This window comes from Hylobates moloch, unplaced genomic scaffold (assembly GCF_009828535.3).
Source record: "Hylobates moloch isolate HMO894 unplaced genomic scaffold, HMol_V3 SCAFFOLD_12, whole genome shotgun sequence".
Taxonomy (NCBI): domain Eukaryota; kingdom Metazoa; phylum Chordata; class Mammalia; order Primates; family Hylobatidae; genus Hylobates; species Hylobates moloch.
In genome coordinates, this window is record NW_026652287.1 from 9857663 (window position 1) to 9875866 (window position 18204).

At 45.7% G+C, this 18204-nt stretch overlaps 1 protein-coding gene across 1 annotated transcript in view; it reads right to left on the reverse strand.

The window, feature by feature from the left end:
• Positions 1 to 18204, reverse strand: part of CCDC62 (coiled-coil domain containing 62) — a 52631-nt gene continuing 34427 nt past the window's right edge. The window contains 4 exon segments of the mRNA XM_032168421.2: positions 1 to 783; positions 3755 to 3821; positions 3824 to 3848; positions 14270 to 14419. Coding sequence (XP_032024312.2) covers positions 693 to 783; positions 3755 to 3821; positions 3824 to 3848; positions 14270 to 14419 — 333 coding nt within the window. The 3' untranslated portion in view covers positions 1 to 692.

An 18204-nucleotide genomic window follows, 5' to 3' on the forward strand; every position in this document is an offset into this window, starting at 1 on the left:
CTTTAATATTAAAAATTTATTGACTGAAGCTGATCAATTCTTTTAGAGAAGACACAGAGGCATATAGTATAAGCTTTAAAAAATTAAATTACTTTACAAGTTAAAATGGAAGTGTTTTAGTCTTTAAGATTTTTAAAAATGCATCTAAAACTTGATCTTCCAGCAAACTTTTGTTTGCGTCAGTAGGTGGGACTACTATAGACCCAGGAAGATGGGGCTCTGCTCAGCTTGGGAAAGAAGGACCTCGAGCTATTTTCCAGTTACATTTTATATTTTATATCAAAGCACCTTATGTCTATTTACACAGCAAAGTCAAGAGCTAAAACCATGAGAGAATACTATTTCTCATATATTTTGAGCTGACTCTGATAAGCTATTGTTTATAATTTAAATGTATGCACAGATTTTTTAAAAATCAGATAGTTAAAACAGCACTTTCTATGCAGGGATTCTTTCTCTATTTGATGTTCACATTTTTAAAGAGCTTCTCTAGCATTTAACTGTAGTCTGTATCTTTACAGAGAAGCCTTTTTCATTCTTAGCATAATTCCAAGTTTCTATATGTACAATAAGGTCTACTTTCTTACACATGAAAATATTTCTTCAGCACAAAAATGGTTAACTTGAAAATAAAGTGTAGATGTTTAAAAATTAACTTTCTAGTTCTGCTCCCAGCTGGAATTAAGTGCTGTTTATGAAGAACTACAATCCTCTTTCAGTTTTATGGTTAAGTATTCATTCAGTATTGGTGTCTGCTTTCTGCCTTCCACATAGATGAGAAATCTGCTTTTGGATGAAGAAAACACGACGTTAATAAAATACAATCAATTAACATTGGAGAGCATGCTATAAGCTCCCGGCGTCTAAAATATTAACTGTACATCCTGATTTTCATCAACATCAGGACATGCAAAATACTATAAATATGAAAACTCAGCAGAGAGTGAAGGGAGAGAAGAGGAGGGATGGGGGCGGGCATGGTGTTGCTCAGGCTCCCTGCTTCCCCAGTCTTTGAAATGCTGATGATATGCTTACCTTGAAAAGATCTGAAATGCCTGTACCCTTTAGCTAATCAAACTGGGTTCTAAGGAAACCGCATATGAAATGCAGGTTTGATAGAAGTAAACACAAATCCAGAAAGTGCTCACTGGGTCAATAAACGTTTTTATGAAGATTTTACCCCATGTAAAACTTTTTTTTTTTTTTTGAGATGGAGTTTCGTTCTTGTCACCCAGGCTGGAGTGCAGTGGCCAAATCTCCACTCATTGCAACCGCTGCCTCCCAGGTTCAAGCCATTCTCCTGCATCAGCCTCCCCAGTAGCTGGGATTACAGGCATGCGCCTCCATGCCCGGCTAATTTTTTTTTTTTTTTTTTTAGTAGAGACAGGGTTTCGCCATGTTGGCCAGGATGGTCTCAAACTCCTGACCTCAGGCGATCCGCCCACCTCGGCCTCCCAAAGTGCTGAGATTACAGGTGTGAGCCACCACACCCAGCTACCCTATGTAAAACTTTTATAAAGCTCTACTCCACATAAAGACTTCTTGGCCAGGCGTGGTGGGTCACGCTTTTAATCCCAGCAGTTTGGGAGGCCAAGGCAGGCGGATCACTTAAGCTCAGGAGTTCGAGACCAGCCTGGCCAACATGGCGAAACCCCGTCTCTACAAAAAATACAAAAAGAAAAAATTAGCCGGGTGTGGTGGCACATGCCTGTAATCCCGGCTACTTGGGAGGCTGAAGCAGGAGAATCGCTTGAACCCGGGAGGTGGAGGTTGCAGTGAGCTGAGATCACACCACTGCACTCCAGCCTGGGAGACAAGAGCGAAACTCTGTCTCAAAAAATAATAATAATAATAACAAAAAATTAGCCAGGCATGGTGATGCGCACCTGTAATCCCAGCTGCTTGGGAGACTAAGGCAGGAGAATTGCTTGAACCCGGGAGGTGGAGGTTGCAGTGAGCTGAGACTGCACCACTGCACTCCAGCCTGGGAGACAGAGCAAGACTCCATCTCAACAACAAACAAACAAACAAAAATTTCTATCCGGACAGACAGATGAAATGCTGAAACATTAATTCTGATTTTCTTTCAGCTATAATTTTTTTTCTTTTTTTTTTTTTGAGACTGAGTTTCACTCTTGTTGCCCAGGCTGGTGTGCAATGGCACAATCTTGGCTCACTGCAACCTCTGCCTCCCGGATTCAAGTGATCCTCTTGCCTCAGCCTCCTGAGTAGCTGGGATTACAGACATGCACCACCACACCCAGCTAATTTTTTGTATTTTTAGTAGAGACAGGGTTTCACCATGTTGGCCAGGCTGGTCTCAAACTCCCGACCTCAGGTGATCTGCCCGCCTCGGCCTCCCAGTGCTAGGATTACAGGTGTGAGCCACCATGCCTGGCCCATATACCACATTTTCTTTATCCATTAGTTGATTGATGGGCATCTGCGCTGGTTCCGTATTTTTGCAATTGCAAATTGTGCTGCTATAAACGTGTGTACACGTGTCTTTTTCATATAATGACTACTTTTCCTCCACGTAGATACCCAGTAGTGGGATTGTTGGATCAAATCGGAGTTCTACTTTTAGTTCTTTAAGGATAACCTCCACACTGTTTTCCATAGTGGTTGTACTAGTTTAAATTCCCACCAGCAGTGTAAAAGTGTTCCCTTTTTACCACATCCATGCCAACATCTATTACTTCTTGATTTTTAAATTATGGCCATTCTTGCATGAGTAAGGTGGTACTGCATTGTGGTTTTTCTGTTTGTTTGTTTTTTTGTTTGTTTGTTTGTTTGCTTTGAGACAGAGTCTCACTATTGTCGCCCAGCTGGAGTGCAATGGTATGATCTTGGCTCATTGCAACCTCCGCCTCCCAGGTTCCAGAAATTCTCCTACCTCAGCCTCCCGAGTAGCTGGGATTACAGGTGCCCGCCACCATGCCTGGCTAATTTTTGTATTTTTAGTAGAAACGGGGTTTCACCATGTTGGCCAGGCTTGTCTCGAACTCCTGGCCTCAAGTGATCCACCCGCCTTGGCCAACCAAAGTGCTGGGATTACAGGCATGAGCCACTGCACCTGGCCTGTACTGTGGTTTTGATTTGCATCCCCCTGATAATTAGTGATGTTGAGCGTCTTTTCATATTAGATTCTGATTTTTAAAGCTGTGTCTATGTATTCACTTCCCTAGATTTAAAATTCTAGGTATTGAGAATAATAACTGTTTTTTTTTTTGAGACAGAGTCTTGCTCTGTTGCCCAGGCTAGAGTGCAGTGGTGCCATCTTGGCTCACTGCAACCTCAGCCTCCTGGGTTCAAGTGATTCTCCTGCCTCAGCCTCCCAAGTAGCTGGAATTACAGGCGCCCACTACCGTGCCTGGCTAATTTTTGTATTTTTAGTAGAGACAGATCAGGCTGGTCTCAAACTCCTGACCTTGTGATCCACCTGCCTCAGCCTCCCAAAGTGATGGGATTACAGGTGTGAGCCACCGCGCCTGGCCTTTTTATTTTTTAAGAGACAAGGTCTCACTGTGTTCCCAGGCTGGAGTGCAGGAGAACTTTTTGATCTGCATTTCTTTGCAAGTAATTGACATTTTACTCTGATTAAATTTAGAAGGTATGCATAAATCGGTCAAGCAAAAGAGAAAGTATTACAAGTCAAACAAATACATGGCCTTGACTCAACATTATCGATGTTCCCAAGTTACTTATTAAATATTAATTGAGATATAAGGTGAGATAAGCAAAGGTGACTTACCCGTGATCACGATGAATACTGAAGTTGCCTTTTGTTTCCTTCAATAACTGACAAAGGTATTTTTTTGAGCTGACTCTTCTGGGACCTCTGACTTCTAGAAAACAACTCCCAGATTAGTATCCAGGATAGAGAAACTAGAAAATTCTTAAGAAGACTCAACACAAATATAGCAGAAATGCCTTTAAAAGACGTTAGATGAGGCTGGGTGCGGTGGCTCATGCCTACAATCCCAGCACTTTGGGAGGCCAGGGCGGGCGGATCACTTAAAATCAGGAATTCAAGAGCAGCCTGGCCAGTATGGTGAAACCTCATCTCTACCAAAAATACAAAAATTAGGGGGGCATGGCCAGGAGCGGTGGCTCACCCCTGTAATCCCAGCACTTTGGGAGACCGAGGCGGGCGGATCACGAGGTCAGGAGATCGAGACCATCCTGGCTAACACGGTGAAACCCCGTCTCTACTAAAAATACAAAAAATTAGCCGGGCGTGGTGGCGGGCGCCTGTAGTCCCAACTACTCGGGAGGCTGAGGCAGGAGAACGGTGTGAACCCGGGAGGCGGAGCTTGCAGTGAGCCGAGATCGCGCCACTGCACTCCAGCCTGGGAGACAGAGTGAGACCCCGCCTAAAAAAAAAAAAAAAAATTAGGTGGACATAGTGGCACCCACCTGTAATTCCAGCTACTTGGGAAGCTGAGGTGGGAGAATTGCTTGAACCCAGGAGGTAGAAGTTGCAGTAAGCCAAGATCACGCCACTGCACTCCAGCCTGGGCGACAGAGTGAGACCCCATCTCAAAAAAAAAAACAAACAAAAAAAGACATTAGATGAAGAGATATCTGCACTCCACTCCATGTTCACTGCAGCCAAGATGCGGAAGCAACATAAGTGCCTGTCAGCAGATGAGTGGATCAGGAAAACGTAGTATATACGCACAATGGAATACTATTTAGCCATAAAAACAAACAAAATGCTGTCATTTGCAACAGCGTGGATGAACCTGGAGGACATTAGGCTACGTGAAAGAAGCCAGGCACAGAAAGACAAATGCTGCCTGATCTCACTTATATGTCTCTACTAAAACCCTGTCTCTACTAAAAATACAAAAATTAGCTGGGCGTGGTGGTGGGCGCCTGTAGTCCCTGCGACTCAGGAGGCTGAAAGGCAGGAGAATCACTTCAACCAGGGAGGTGGAGTTTGCAGTGAGCCAAGATCACGCCACTGCACTCCAGCCTGGTGACAGAGTGACAGTCTGTCTCAAAAAAAAAAAAAAAAGATAAATAAATAAATAATGTAGCGTGTGTGTGTGTGTGTGTGTGTATGTGTGTGCATTTAATTTATAGAGACAGGGTCTCCCATTGTTGCCCATTCTTGGCTTCATGTGATACTCCTGCCTCAGCCTCCCAAAGGGCTAGGATTACAGGTGTAAGCCATTGTGCCCAGCCAATAATAATGTACGATATATTTCAAAATTGTTAAATGAACAGATTCTAAATCTTTCCACTACAAAGACATGGAAGTATGTGAGATGATAGATACAGCTGGTTTAGTCATTCCACTACACTATATACATAACATTGCACTATACACTATAAATATATACAATTATTATTTGTCAATTTAAAAATGACCTTAGTGGCTGCGCACAGCGGCTCACGCCTGCAATCCCCGCACTTTGGGAAGCTGAGGTGGGAGGATCTCTTGAGCCCAGGAGTTTGAGACCAGCCTGGGCAACACAGGGATACAAAAAATACACTTAAATTAGCCAGGCGTGGTGACACACACCCGTAGTCCCAGATATTCAGGAGGCTGAAGTGGGAGGACCGCTGGAGCCTGGGAGTTTGAGGCAGAAGTGAGCCATGATCGTGCCACTGCACTCTAGCCTGAGCGACAGAGTGAGACCCTGTCTCAGAAAAAAATAAATAAATAAGACCTTAGGGAATGAATAAAATATAATGAAGTGACCGCATACAATTGCCATCCATCCATCCAACAAAGGCTTCTTGACTTCCCATTCATGTGTGGGGTCCCCTTTGTCTCTAATTTGGAAGGACTTCTCTGTCTGCTTTACCATGTGTGTTACAGCTAAATGCTGGCCATCAACTAATGCCCAGATATAACTGGCTCATTGTCAGTCCTAACACAAGCACCCATCCAGTGAGCCCTAAGTGAGCACTGTTGAAAACAGTGGTCAGTAGTTAAGCATCAGCAACTCTAAGTGCTGCGGTGCCTTGTTAGCCTTGTTAGGTGTCTGCGTGGGGAAAAGAGGAAGGAGGGGAGTGGAGAGGTGAGGGGGGCGGAATGAAGGGGAGATGATGCCTGGAAAGACCCCGGTGCATTCCGTGGTGACCCCTGGCTTGCAGGTGAGCCCACCTCCTCACCTCCTCCTGCCTGTGTGGCCTGCATTCCAGCCACGTCGGGATCCCTCACAGTTCCTCAGGGGCACCCAGGGGTGCTTCCAGGCCTCTGTGCTTTTACTCATGCTGCTTCCTTTCTATGCAAATTGCCCATGTATTTTACCATCTGATTTTTTTTTTTTTTTTTTTTGAGACAGAGTCTCGCTCTGTTGCCCAGGCTGGAGTGCAGTGGCGCAATCTCGGCTAGCTGCAACCTCCACCACTTGGGTTCAAGCGATTCTACTGCCTCAGCCTCTCGAGTAGCTGGGGTTACAGGCACGCCACCATGCCCGGGTAATTTTTGTATTTTTGGTAGAGAGGGGTTTTAACCATGTTGGCCAGGCTGGTCTGGAACTCCTGCCCTCAGGTGATATGCCTGCCTGGGCCTCCCAAAGGGCTGGGATTACAGGCGTGAACCACCGTGCTTTGCTACCATGCTATGTATTTTCTCTTATTCATTTAAAAACTTCATTCTAAAAGGGTTCTGCGGGCTTTATCAGCCTGCCACGAGAAAGGCCAAGAGCCCCGACAGGTAAACACCAACCATCTCAAGCCAGCAATCAGAACGGCCAGGCCCACGCAGCAGACACAACTCCAAGCTCAGTTTATGGTAGGATCTGCTCCCCATTCCTACCCTCGAGGCAAGGAGGAAGCCCGCCATGAGGCAATGTGTTCAGCTGTGCTTCCTCTTACTCTCGCTCCTTTTTTCTCCTTTGTCTATTTTTAAATTATTGGAGTTTTTCTTGAATAGTTTAAAAGTCAAAATAATAAAAACAGGTATAAACTGAGAAGTCCCACTTCTGCCTCATCCCTCATGCCTCCTATTGGTAAAATTTATATCATCTTTCCACTGTGTCTTTGTGCAAATATATATTATTTCCATCCTCTTTCTTTTCTTCTTCTTCTTTTTTTTTTTTTTTTGAGACAGGATCTTGCTGTATCGCTCAGGCTGGAATACAGTTGCTCAATCACAGCTCACTGCAGCCTCAAATTCCTGGGCTCAAGTGATCCTCCTGTCCCAGCCTCCCGAGTGCCTGGGACTACAAGTGTGCACCATCATGCCCCACTAATGTTTTTAAAAACCTTTTTTTGTAGAGACAGGGCCTAGCTATGTTGCCCAGGCTGGTCTCGAACTCCTGGGCTCAAGCAATCCTCCGCCTTGGCCTCCCAAAGTGGTGGGATTACAGGTGTGAGCCACCGCCCCTGGCCATCTCTTTACGTATATGGAACGCCATATGAACCTTCAGTATCTTGCACGTTTCTCACTTAGCAATATATCTGAAAATATTTCCACATCCTAGAGCACCTCATTCTGTTCTATGGCTGCTCAGAACTCCACCGTGTGGGCGGATCACAGCTTATTCCCTCGGTTCCCTTTTGCTGGACACTGGGTGGCCTCCTATCATTTGCTATTGTAAAGAAATGCTGCAAAGAAACACGTGTGCCTATGCCATTTCATACACATGCAGAAGTATTTGTGGGAGAGATTCCCAAAGTGACACTGCATCGTCAAAGCGTCAGTTCTTCGGTGATTTTTAGAAAACATTGCCAATTTCCCCACCAGGAGGACTGAATCATTTCGTGCTCCCTGGCAACGTGGGAGAGTGCCTGTCTCACAGCAAGTCTCTGAATTACGACCCTTGTCTGTAGTGACAGATGGCAAAGCCCTGGAGAAGCAGATACGCTGCTCAGAACTTTACCCTGCTTCCTTATTGGAGAAATTAAGAATTTTTAAACAAAATTATTTGCTTTTTCGGTACCTAGCTGTACTCAGTACAAAGGCATGGGGGGAGGAGTTTGTAAAGCGTGTTGCCAGGTAAATCCCTGTTATTTAAATTCTGTCTTCCCAATATCTCTAGAATCAGTTAATGCACCAGAAAATGTATGATATCTGGAGCCAACAGTTTTTCCAATTAGATGATTTTCTGATTCTAGCTGTAGTTTGTTGACTAAAGAGATTCGGTCATTTTTCCCTTCCTGTAAAATGTAAGGTTGGAATTAGATATCTCTTCTGGTTCTTTCTAGCTCAAACACTCTCAAAAAAATATATTTTTTGAGATAGGGTCTTGCTCTGTTGCCCAGGCTGGAGTGCAATGGTGTGATCATGGCTCACTGTAGCCTCGAACTCCTGGGCTCAAAGTCATGATCCTCCTACCTCAGCCTCCTGAGTAGCTGGAACTATAGGCGTGAGCCACTACACTTGGCTAATTTTTATTTTTTAGCAATGGGGTCTCACTATCTTGCCCAGGCTGGTCTCGAACTCCCAGGCTCAAGCAATCCTCCTGTGTGGTCTTCCCAAAGAGCTAGGATTACAGGTGTGAGTCACTGCTCCCAGCTAATTTTATTTTATTTTTCTTAGACAGTGTCCCACTCTATGGCCCAAGTTGGAGTGCAGTGGTGTGATCATAGCTCACTGTAGCCTTGACCTCATGCTCAAGCAATCCTACCGCCTCAACCTCCCAAGTACGCAGGACTACAGTCATAGGTCACCACGTCCAGCTAATTTTTTTTTTTTTTTTTGAGACAGAGTCTCGCTATATCGCCCAGGCTAGAGTGCAGTGGCGCGATCTCGGCTCACTGCAAGCTCTGCCTCCCAGGTTCACGCCATTCTCCTGCCTCAGCCTTCCAAGTAGCCGGGACTACAGGCGCCCACCACCATGCCTGGCTAATTTTTTTGTATTTTTAGTGGAGACGGGGTTTCACCGTGTTAGACAGGATGGTCTCGATCTCCTGACCTCGTGATCCGCCCACCTTGGCCTCCCAAAGTGCTGGGATTACAGGCGTGAGCCACCACGCCCGGCCACATCCAGCTAATTTTTGAATTTTTTGTAGAGACAAAGTCTTGGTATGTTGCCCCAGCAGAACTTGAACTCCTGCCCTCAAGTGATCCTCCCACCTCAGCCTCCCAAAGTGCTGGGATTATAGGTGTGAGCCACTGCACCTGGCCAGCTTTGTCTTTTTTCTGCATGTTCCTATCAGTTCCATTCAAAGTGGCTCTGAGACCCTCTGTGGCAGGTGCTGGGTGCTGCAGCCAGGGTGCCAAGGTGGAGAAGGGTCCTGAGGCGCTCACAGTAAGCAGGAGTCATGGACGCAGTCGCCTGTTGGGTACCTGACGTGCACTCTGATGGAGACAGATACACACACACACATGCATGCATGCACACACACACGTGCAGGCACACACACACAGAGCCACACTAGCAGGACAAAAATGAGGGAGGGATTAATTATATCTCAGGAATTTGACATAAAACCCTAAGAAGGCCGGGCGCGGTGGCTCACGCTTGTAATCCCAGCACTTTGGGAGGCCGAGGCGGGCGGATCACGAGGTCAGGAGATCGAGACCAGGGTGAAACCCCGTCTCTACTAAAAATACAAAAAATTAGCCGGGCGTGGTGGCGGGCGCCTGTAGTCCCAGCTACTCGGAGAGGCTGAGGCAGGAGAATGGCGTGAACCCGGGAGGCGGAGCTTGCAGTGAGCCGAGATTGCGCCACTGCACTCCAGCCTGGGCGACTGAGCGAGACTCCGTCTCAAAAAAAAAAAAAAAAAAAAAACCCTAACGAAGAGAAGAGGTTGAGAGAACAACCTGAAGCCACAAGGACAAGGAGGAGACATCTGTTGCTATAATGCTTGTTTGGAAAATATGAATTTGGGCCGGGCACAGTGGCTCATGCCTGTAATCCCAGCACATTGGGAGGCCAAGTTGGGAGGATCACTTGAGGTCAGGAGTTTGAGACCAGCCTGGCCAACATGGTGAAACTCTGTGTCTACTAAAAATACAAAAAATTAACCAGGGATGGTGGCTCACACCTGTAATCCCAGCTACTCAGGAGGCTGAGGCAGGAGAATCACTTGAACCTGGAAGTGGAGGAAAGAGTGAAACTCCACCTCAAAAATAAAATACAAATAAAAAAATAGGCCAGGCATGGTGGCTCATACCTATAATCCCAGCACTTTGGGAGGCCGAGGTGGGTGGATCACAAGGTCAGGGGATCGAGACCATCCTGGCTAGCACAGTGAAACCCCGTCTCTACTAAAAATACAAAAAAAAAAAAAAATTAGCCAGGCGTGGTGGCAGGCGCCTGTAGTCCCAGCTACTTGGGAGGCTGAGGCAGGAGAATAGTGTGAACCCAGGAGGCGGAGCTTGCAGTGAGCCAAGATCATACCACTGCACTCCAGCCTGGGTGACAGAGCAAGACTCTGTCTCAAAACAATAAATAAATAAATAAAATTAAAAAATAAAAATAAACTGGCATGTAATCTTTATTCCATCAAAGTTCATGGATCTCATGAATTCTATTCAACAAGTTCTGATTAAAATTATCTGTCCAACAAATCCATAGAGGCAGAAAGTAGACTGTGGTAAACAGTGGCTGTGGATGTGGGGTCTCCTTTTGGGGTGATTAAAATATTCTAGAACTAGATAGGGGTAGTGGCTGCACGATTTTATGAATATGATTTTAAAAAACCACCAAATCGTACACTTTAGAAGGGTGAATTGTATGTAAATAATAAAATGTGAATTCTGTCTCTCTCTCTTTTTGATATAGGGTCTCACTCTGTCACCCACGCTGGAGTGCAGTGGCAAGATCACGGCTCACTACAGTCTTGACCTCCCAGGATCAAGTGATCCTCCCACCTCAGCCTCCTGAGTAGCTGGGAATACAGGTGCATGGCAGTGTGTCTAGCTAATTTAAAAAATATTTTTTTGTAGAGGTGGGGTTTCCCAATGTTGCCCAGGGTGGTCTCAAACTCCTTGGCTCAAGTGATCCATCTGCTTTGGCCTCCCAAAGTGCTGGGATTACAGGTGTTAGCCACCATGGCTGGCCTATATCTCAATTAAAAAATACATATTTTAAAGAAATAGCCAAAGAATGACCGGAAAAGTCATAAAGGTTCTCCCCAGACACAGGGGAAGAAGCAGCCTCACTGCATACATTTAAAGGGATAGCTAAGCACCAAAATAGTTTTGTCATTAAAAATCTTCCTCTGCCCCAATATAAATGCAATGCTTCACTAATGCCTCAGAGACAGCTTGTGAAGAAGAAATCTTCCTAGGAAACACCAGAGTCCATCACGGTTTCCACTCTGAAAAGCTTATATGGCACACATGGTATACTTTGACAAATTTCTATTTTTGGGTCCTGTTCTGCTTTAAGGTAATCTCTGCAACTACCTGTTTAGGCTCATGGCAATGAGCATCTTGATTCTAAAATGATTAATGTTCTAGTTTTGGATCTATTCATGTCACATAGAAACTGCTCCAGGGAACTCTGAATCTAACAAAATACCAATCTGAAGGACTAAGCAAGAAATGCCATCAGAGAGCATTTTGTGAAATAAGGCAAAGATGTCTGCTCCCCTCCTATTCAACACTCATCTGGAGGTCCTAGCCAGAGCAGTAAGGGAAGAAAATAAAATAAGGCATAAATATTGGAAAAAAGAATAAAACTGTCTCTATTCATGAATACATGATTGTGTAGAAAATCCTAAGGAATCTACAAAAAAACTACTAGAATAGGCTGGCTGTGGTGGCTCACACCTGTAATCCCAGCAATTTGGGAGGCTGAGGCGGGTGGATCACAAGGTCAGGAGATGGAGACCATCCTGGCTAACACGGTGAAACCCCATCTCTACTAAAAAATGCAAAAACTTAGCCGGGTGTGGTGGGGGGCGCCTGTAGTCCCAGCTACTCGGGAGGCTGAGGCAGGAGAATGGTGTGAACCTGGGAGGAGGAGCTTGCAGTGAGCCGAGATCGTGCCACTGGCACCAAGGCCTGGGCGACAGAGTAAGACTCTGTCTCCAAAAAAAAAAAAAAACCTGTTAATGGAAGTAATCAAAATTTTAAATTTTGCTTTTTAAAAGACACTGTTAAGAAAAGCCAGGCCAGGTGCAGTGGCTCACGCCTGTAATCCCAGCACTTTGGGAGGCTGAGGCAGGAGGACTGCTTGAGCCCAGGAGTTTGAGACCAGCCTGGGCAACATTGTGGGACCGTCTCTACAAAAAATAAAAACATCAGCTGGGTATGGTTTCGTGTATGTGTAATCCCAGCAACTCAGGAGGCTGAGGTGGGAAGATCACTTGAGCCTGGGAGTTGGAGGTTCAAGTTGGCCCTGCATTCCAGCCTGAGTGACAGAGCAAGACTGTCTCTGAAAAATAAATAAATAAACTGAGCACGGTGGCTCACGCTGATAGTCCCAACACTTTGGGAGGCTGAGGCAGGAGGATTACTTGAGGCCGGGAGTTCAATCAGCCTGGGAAACATAGTGGGCATGGTAGTGCGTGCCTGTGGTTTCAGCTACTTGGGAGACTGAGGTGGGAGGATCTCTTGAGCCCAGGAATTTGAGGCTGCAGTGAGCTGTGATCACACCTGCAAATAGCTACTGCACTCCAGCCTGGGCAACAGAGGAAGATGCTGTCTCAAAAATAAATAAATACACAAAATCAAAATTAGGCCGGGCAGGGTGGCTCACGCCCGTAATCCCAGCACTTTGGGAGGCCAATGCAGGTGGATCACGTGAGGTCAGGAGTTCGAGACCAGCCTGGTAAACATGGCGAAACCCCGTCTCTACTAAAAATACAAAAATTATCAAGGCATGGTGGCGGGTGCCTGTAATCTCAGCTACTTGGGAGGCTGAGACAGGAGAAACGCTTGAACCCAGGAGGCGGAGACTGCAGTGAGCTGATATCATGCCATTGCACCCCAGCCTGGGCAACAAGAGTGAAACTCAGTCTCAAAAAAAAAAATTAGGCCGGGCGCGGTGGCTCAAGCCTGTAATCCCAGCACTTTGGGAGGCCAAGGCGGGCGGATCGTGAGGTCAGGAGATCGCAACCTTCCTGGCTAACACGGTGAAACCCGGTCTCTACTAAAAATACGAAAAATTAGCTGGGCGTGGTGGCGGGCGCCTGTAGTCCCAGCTACGCAAGAGGCTGAGGCAGGAGAATGGCGTGAATCCCGGAAGTGGAGCCTGCAGTGAGCCGAGATCGCGCCACTGCACTGCAGCCTGGGCAACAGAGTGAGACTCTTGTCTCGGAAAAAAAAAAAAAAAATTAAAATTAAAAGTCCATATCTGTTAGAGAGACATCAAGATCATGAAATATTTATGAGTGACATGATATGATGCTGAGATTCACTCTAAAATGCTTCCAAAGAAAATGTGTATGGATGGGGCAAGATAAAATCAGTGGTAGTCAAAGGTAAGTGACTGTGCCATTCTTTCTACTTCAGTGCATATTTGAAATTTTCTTTCTCTTTTTTTTTTCTTTTTTTTAAGACGGAGCTTTGCTCATTGCCCAGGCTGGAGTGCAATGGCATGATCTCGGCTCACCGCAACCTCCACCTCCAGGGTTCAAGCGATTCTCCTGCCTCAGCCTCCTGAGTAGCTGGGATTACAGGCATGCGCCACTATGTCCAGCTAACTTTGTATTTTTAGTAGAGACGGGGTTTCTCCACATTGGTCAGGCTGGTCTCGAACTCCCAACCCCAGGTAATCCACCTGCCTCGGCCTCCCAAAGTGCTGGGATTACAGGCATGAGCCACCACGCCCGGCCTTGAAACTTTCTATAATAAAATTTAGTTTTTAAAACATTTCTGGCTGGGTGCGGTGGCTCACGCCTGTAATCCTAGCACTTTGGGAGGCCAAGGTGGGTGGATCGCTGGAGATCAGGAGTTTGAGACCAGCCTGGCCAGCATGGTGAAACCCTATCTCTACTAAAAATACAAAAATTAGCCGGGCATGGTGGAGTATGCCTTTAGTCCCAGTTACTTGGGAGGCTGAGGCAGGAGAATCACTTGAACCCGGGAGGTGGAGGTTGCATTGAGCTGAGATCGTGCCAGTGCACCTCAGCCTGGGCGACAAGAGCAAAACTCTGTACCCCCCACAAAAAAAAATCCCCAAGAACTTATCTTCATATGCCCCAGATCATTAGAAAGAGGAAGTTTGGGTCCAGTGACATCTGATTGTAACTTTTTCCTCCTTAAAACAAGCGTGTTCCCTTTCCTCCCTAGAGACACAGAAACTCTCCCTCTAACAGAAAGGCCATCCTGCCGGTGATATTTGCACACCGGTGTTCAGTGGTGTGTTCGGATGTGACAAATATAGTCAAGAGAAAATGAAACGCATACATTTGTGGCACTGCCAGTGAGATTCTCATGGCTGATGGGCAGCAGCGTGCTCAGCTCCAGGTCTGTCACCACCTGACGAGATTCCGCCAGCAAACGCTGGAGCTTGCTTGTGGGCGAGAAATCATCCTGAGAGGGTAACACAATTGAAGCCTACAGGAAATTAAGAGGCACCTTTAAATGCTTAGGTTTACAAACACAAATGCTAACTACCTAGGAATATTGTTTTCTTTTTTTTTCTTTCTCTTGCTCTGTCGCCCAGGCTGAAGTGCAGTGGCACAATCACAACTGACTGCCTCAAGCTCCTGGGCTCAAGTGATCCTCCTGCCTCAGCCTCTTGAAAAGCTGGGACCATAGGTGTATGCAACCACACCCAGCTATTTTTTTTTTAGGTAGAGGTGGGATCTCACTATGTTGCCCAGGCTAGTCTTGAACTCCTGGCCTCAAGTTATCCTCCTGCCTCGGCCTCCCAAAGTGCTGGGGTTATAGGCGTGAGCCACTACATCTGATCACCTGTGAATATTTCTTTGTCTTTAGGTGTTACAAAGCAAAGCAGGACATCAAATAGTAGAATAAGAATAACTAAATTAATTCCTTTTCTTTCTTTTTTTTTTTTTTTTTGAGACGGAGTCTCGCTCTGTCGCCCAGGCTGGAGTGCAGTGGCATGATTTCAGCTCACTGCAAGCTCCACCTCCCGGATTCATGCCATTCTCCTGCCTCAGCCTGTCGAGTAGCTGGGACTACAGGCACCCACCACCATGCCTGGCTAATTTTTTTTTTGTATTTTTTAGTAGAGATGGGGTTTCACCGTGTTAGCCAGAATGGTCTCGATCTCCTGACCTCATGATCTGCCTGCCTCGGCCTCCCAAAGTGCTGGGATTACAGGCGTGAGCCACCATGCCCAGGCTCTTTTTTTTTTTTTTTTTTTTGAGACGGAGTTTTGCTCTTTTTGCCTAGGCTGGAGTGCAATAGTGCGACCTCAGCTCACTGCAACCTCCACCTCCCGGGTTCAAGTGATTCTCCTGCCTCAGCCTCCCAAGTAGATGGGACTACAGTTGCCCACCACCACGCCCGGCTAATTTTGTATTTTTAGTAGAGACGGGGTTTTACCCTGTTGGCCAGGCTGGTCTTGAACTCCTGACCTCCAGTGATCCACCCGCCTCGAACTCCCAAAGTGGTAGGATTACAGGCATGAGCCACTGCACCCAGCCCTTTTTATTTCTTAGAACCTACTCAGTTAAATAATTTGACTTAAACAGAACTTACTACAGCTAATGAAGTAACACCCATGTGATAAAAGAATCCTAGGCATTGGTTAACTCTCCTCAACCAACTTGTCAAGGCTGTATTTAGCATGTCAAAATACTTGCAAAATAAGACAACATTAAAGGCTTATAAGCCTTGAAAAATATGTGGGTATGTGCCTTCATTTACTCCTATTAAATTTCAACTTTGGGATCTGAAGTTTAGCAAGAAAATGAGTCACTGCCAACTGCTCTTTTTTTTTTTTTTTTTGAGACGGAGTCTTGCTCTGTCGCCAGGCCAGAGTGCAGTGGTGTGATCTCGGCTCACTGCAACCTCTTTCCAGGTTCAAGCGATTCTCCTGCCTCAGCCTCCCGAGTAGCTGGGATACAGGCACATGCCATCAAGCCTGGCTAATTTTTTGTATTTTAGTAGAGACAGGGCTCCACCATGTTGGCCAGGATGGTCTCGATCTCCCGACCTTAGGTGATCCCCCTGCCTTGGCCTCCAAAAGTGCTGGGAGTACAGGTGTGAGCCACCATCTGATTTTTTTTTTTTTTAAGAAAACTTAATTTCAGCCGGGAGTGGTGGCTCACGCCTGTACTCCCAGCACTTTGGGAGGCTGAGGCGGGTGGATCATCTGAGGTCGGGAGTTCAAGACCAGCCTGACCAACATGGAGAAACCCCGTCTCTACTAAAAATACAAAATTAGCCGGGCATGGTGGCACATGCCTGTAATCCCAGCTACTAGGGAGGCTGAGGCAGGAGAATCGCTTGAACCTGGGAGGCGGAGGTTGTGGTGAGCCGAGATCATGCCATTGCACTCCAGCCTGGGCAACAAGAGTGAAATTCCGTCTCAAAAAAAAAAAAATACTTACTTTCTTTTTTTTATTTTTTATTTATTATTATTATACTTTAAGTTCTAGGGTACATGTGCACAACGTGCAGGTTTGTTACATATGTATACATGTGCCATGTTGGTGTGCTGCACCCATTAACTCGTCATTTACATTAGGTATATCTCCCAATACTATCCCTCCCCCCTCCCCCGACCCCATGACAGGCCCTGGTGTGTGATGTTCCCCTTCCTGTGTCCAAGTGTTCTCATTGTTCAATTCCCACCTGTGAGTGAGAACATGCGATGTTTGGTTTTTTGTCCTTGCAATAGTTTGCTGAGAATGATGGTTTCCAGCTTCATCCATGTCCCTACAAAGGACATGAATTCATCATTTTTTTATGGCTGCATAGTATTCCATGGTGCATATGTGCCACATTTTCTTAATCTAGTCTATCATTGTTGGACATTTGGGTTGGTTCCAGGTCTTTGCTATTGTGAATAGTGCCACAATAAACACACGTGTGCATGTGTCTTTATAGCAGCATGATTTATAATCCTTTGGGTATATACCCAGTAATGGGATGGTTGGGTCAAATGATATTTCTAGTTCTAGATCCCTGAGGAATCACCACACTGTCTTCCACAATGGTTGAACCAGTTTACAGTCCCACCAACAGTGTAAAAGTGTTCCTATTTCTCCACATCCTCTCCAGCACCTGTTGTTTCCTGACTTTTTAATGATCACTATTCTAACCAGTGTGAGATGGTATCTCATTGTGGTTTTGATTTGCATTTCTCTGATGGCCAGTGATGATGAGCATTTTTTCATGTGTCTGGTGGCTGCATAAATGTCTGCTTTTGAGAAGTGTTTGTTCATATCCTTCGCCCACTTTTTGATGGGGTTGTTTTTTTCTTGTAAATTTGTTTGTGTTCTTTGTAGATTCTGGATATTAGCCCTTTGTCAGATGAGTAGATTGCAAAAATTTTTTCCCATTCTGTAGGTTGCCTGTTCACTCTGATGGTAGTTTCTTTTGCTGTGCAGAAGCTCTTTAGTTTAATTAGATCCCATTTGTCAATTTTGGCTTTTGTTGCCATTGCTTTTGGTGTTTTCGACATGAAGTCCTTGCCCATGCCTATGTCCTGAATGGTATTGCCTAGGTTTTCTTCTAGGGTTTTTATGGTTTTAGGTCTAACATTTAAGTATTTAATCCATCTTGAATTAATTTTTGTATAAGGTATAAGGAAGGGATCCAGTTTCAGCTTTCTACATATGGCTAGCCAGTTTTCCCAGCACCATTTGCTAAATAGGGAATCCTTTCCCCATTTCTTGTTTTCGTCAGGTTTGTCAAAGATCAGGTAGTTGTAGATGTGTGGTATTATTTCTGAGGGCTCTGTTCTGTTCCATTGGTCTATATCTCTGTTTTGGTACCAGTACCATGCTGTTTTGGTTAGTGTAGCCTTGTAGTATAGTTTGAAGTCAGGTAGCATGATGCCTCCAGCTTTGTTCTTTTGGCTTAGGATTGACTTGGCAATGCGGGCTCTTTTTTAGTTCCATATGAACTTTAAAGTAGTTTTTTCCAATTCTGTGAAGAAAGTCATTGGCACCTGGCCATAGCCAGACAGTGTTTCACCATGTTGACCAGGCTGGTCTTGAACTTCTGACCTCAGGTGATCCACCTGCCTCAGCCTCCCAAAGTGCTGGGATTACAGGCATGAGCCACCATGCCCGGCCTATTATTATTTTTTAAGACAGGGTCTGGCTCTGTCACCCAGGCAGAAGTGCAATGGCACAATCTCAGCTTGCTGCAGCCTCCACCTCCCGGGCTCAAGCGATTCTTCCACGTCAACCTCTTGAGTG